This window comes from Aplysia californica, unplaced genomic scaffold (genome assembly GCF_000002075.1).
Source record: "Aplysia californica isolate F4 #8 unplaced genomic scaffold, AplCal3.0 scaffold00123, whole genome shotgun sequence".
Classification (NCBI taxonomy): Eukaryota; Metazoa; Mollusca; class Gastropoda; order Aplysiida; family Aplysiidae; genus Aplysia; species Aplysia californica.
Window position 1 is genome coordinate 66,915 of NW_004797393.1, and position 2,935 is coordinate 69,849.

The window sequence follows — 2,935 nt, forward strand, 5'->3', positions numbered from 1 at the left end:
ATATATAATTACACCCCCCCCCCTCCCGGCCCCAACTAAAATAATGTTTTAAAAGTATAGATTAAAACATTTTCTTTTGATAAGCCAGACCTCAAGTATCCTATATCGCAAGCCTGACAAAGTCATAATATGATTAAATGGTAAATCAGTTTTACAGAAATTTCAATCCACGTCCTATCACAGCTATGAGACTACTGCACACCCTGGGGTCATTTTGTACCCCCGGGGTTGTATTCTTAACATTTTAAAATACTTCTAGTAGGAAGATTTCTTTGGAATTTTCAGTATTTCTCAAAAAATCATTTTGACAGACTGCTATGCAAAGCGTGTGGATCAGATTAACGAGTAAATTTACTCTTTGGAAAGTGGTGGCCCAGAGTTCCCCACGTTGTATGGATGCAATAGTAAAACACGACGTACGGATAGGGTTGAGTGGTGGCACAGAGTTCCCCACGTCGTATGGATACAGTAGTAAAACACGACATACGGATAGGGTTAAGTGGTGGCACAGAGTTCCCCATGTCGTATGGATACGATAGTAAAACACGACGTACGGATAGGGTTGAGTGAGGGCACAGAGTTCCCCACGTCGTATGGATACGGTAGTAAAACACGACGTACGGATAGGGTTGAGTGGTGGCACAGAGTTCCCCACGTCGTAAGGATACGTTAGTAAAACACGACGTACGGATAGGGTTGAGTGGTGGCACAGAGTTCCCCACGTCGTAAGGATACGGTAGTAAAACACGACGTACGGATAGGGTTAAGTGGTGGCACAGAGTTCCCCACGTCGTAAGGATACGGTAGTAAAACACGACGTACAGTTAGGGTTAACCATATAAATGATAACCTTGTGTATAGATCAAGTGGTAGGGGGGGAGACCTATTGCTGATTTACTCCTCCTTCTCCTTCTTTTTTTTTTTTAGATGCCTGATCTTTACCAGCTAAACAAAATATACCACAGGCATGACCAAGATGTATCTAGCTTAGGATTATTATTGTTTATTTTACTGTTCATTTATTTTATGCGTGTGACTGTTGGCTTGCGTGTGTGTGCATGTTTGTGTGTGTGTGTATACGTGTGTGTGTTTGCGCGTGTGCTTGTGTGTGTGTGTGTGTGTGTGTGTGTGTGTGTGTGTGTGTGTACATGGTGAAACACCAAACCAATATGCCGGTATCTGGACAATAAAGATGTATCTTATCTTATCTTATCTTATCTTATCTTAAGATAAGAATGTATTGTGAAATATTTCGCTGGGCCTGTAAGCCTACAATTAAGCCTGCACTGAGTAAAAAGAAAAGAGCTTTGCCTGGCCAGCAAGATCTCGAGTTGTAGAATGGTAGGAAAATAGCGTGTTGTTTCCCAATTTTTCATCGGCTCCTGTTCCTTTTTCAGACGATCAGCCTAGAATTCCACCATGGGAGGAAGATGATGGAATCTATGGAATAATGGTATGCCACACTCTTCTTTTAGTTCTTTGGGGGGAGGGGTTTTGTGGGGGGGGGGGTTTTGTAAGTGTTTTACGGCGCTCGCAACTGCATAAGGTCATATGAGCGCCCGGGACACACTAAACATTTTCAGTTGGTGGAAAATTTTGAATTTTGCCCGGGTGGCGGCCGAAGCCTACTCTTATAGATTTTACACCACCTTCTTATGAAAGTTGTACCCATATTATACTCCTTTTCTTGCTTTTTTCAACATTTAATTTTAGAATTTGATTTTCAACTAAATAATTCTCCAGGGTTTGCAATCAGAACCACAGATTTTAAACATGCATTTGAAAAATGTGAAAGTTTTAAGCTTAGCATAATCTGGACAGCTGGCCAATGATTTTGATTTTGTGTACAGAAGGTTATAAAAACTCCTCTCATGGAAATGAGAATTATTTTAATTAAAGAAAATGTTGTCGGGTTACCGTACTGGCAGTCTGTCAGTTTGAATGTTCCCTCTTTTCAACCTCTCCCCAGTCTCGCATGGTTCGCAATGTTAATCCATCTTTTATTTGGGTGCTGAAAAGAGATGCTATCGACTATCGCTACCTGAGCAAAGAGCAGATGGTAAATCACTACTGCAAGGCAGGATCTTTTACAACCAAGGTCAGTACATTAGTTAGCCAGCAGTTAGCTCTTGATGATTGTATGTTATATATATCTGCTGACTTGATTTGTTGGATTTGTCAATTTATAAATAGGAAAAGGGGAACACTTTTGTGATCTCTCCTATCATACTTTTTAAAGAAATCAACCGAAGCATGAAAGCAGTCTTTTGTTTTTGTATGATCGATATTCATCTATTTCGAAAAATCGTATTTAGCCAAACTTTTGTTATGTACCATAAGTAATGTGTAGCGTGGCTTGCTAATTTATTCTTTTTATTTTTTTCCAGAAGTTACACAGTGTAAGTACTAAATGATTTCTCTCTGACAGGGAGCTTTGTCTGTTTTGTTTTATCAATATCAAGAAAGAGCATGTGCTTGCAATTTTTGTTTGTTCCAATATTCCGTTGAGAAAAGTTATTCAAATCACATGAACTGCTTTAGATCAGATCAAATATATGTGATGTGTCAAACTGACAGGTTGAAAGGAAATTTTCCTTCTCTGTATTTCACGACCATTTCTTTTTTCAGGTGGGCCTTTGCGTTAACATGAAAAACGTGACATGGTTCGACAACTCGGACCAAGATGCATTTTTCCCAAGATGTTATCGTCTCAGTCATGATGAAGACAAAAATGCTTTCATAGGTAACTGCAGTCTTATGGGTTTTTCGTAAAGTCACTAATGAATGCTTTGCATAATGCTATCTAGACAATAGTAGACTGAAAAGTGTGAATGGTTAATTACTTGGCTGGATGGGTTTGAGATGGAGGGTGCCGTGTGACGGGAATATACACTACTGGATGGGGGGGAAGGAGAACTTGTTAGGAAAATATACA

General features: G+C 39.7%; 1 protein-coding gene across 3 annotated transcripts in view; it reads left to right on the plus strand.

The window, feature by feature from the left end:
- LOC101854318 overlaps positions 1-2,935 on the plus strand; it is a 65,748-nt gene that overhangs the window by 31,553 nt on the left and 31,260 nt on the right. For all 3 annotated transcript variants that reach the window (XM_035969174.1, XM_005096191.3, XM_035969175.1), the window contains exons 7-9: positions 1,398-1,453; positions 1,970-2,098; positions 2,629-2,743. In XM_035969174.1, the coding sequence (XP_035825067.1) occupies positions 1,398-1,453; positions 1,970-2,098; positions 2,629-2,743 (300 nt within the window). The remainder of the gene's footprint in view (positions 1-1,397; positions 1,454-1,969; positions 2,099-2,628; positions 2,744-2,935) is intronic.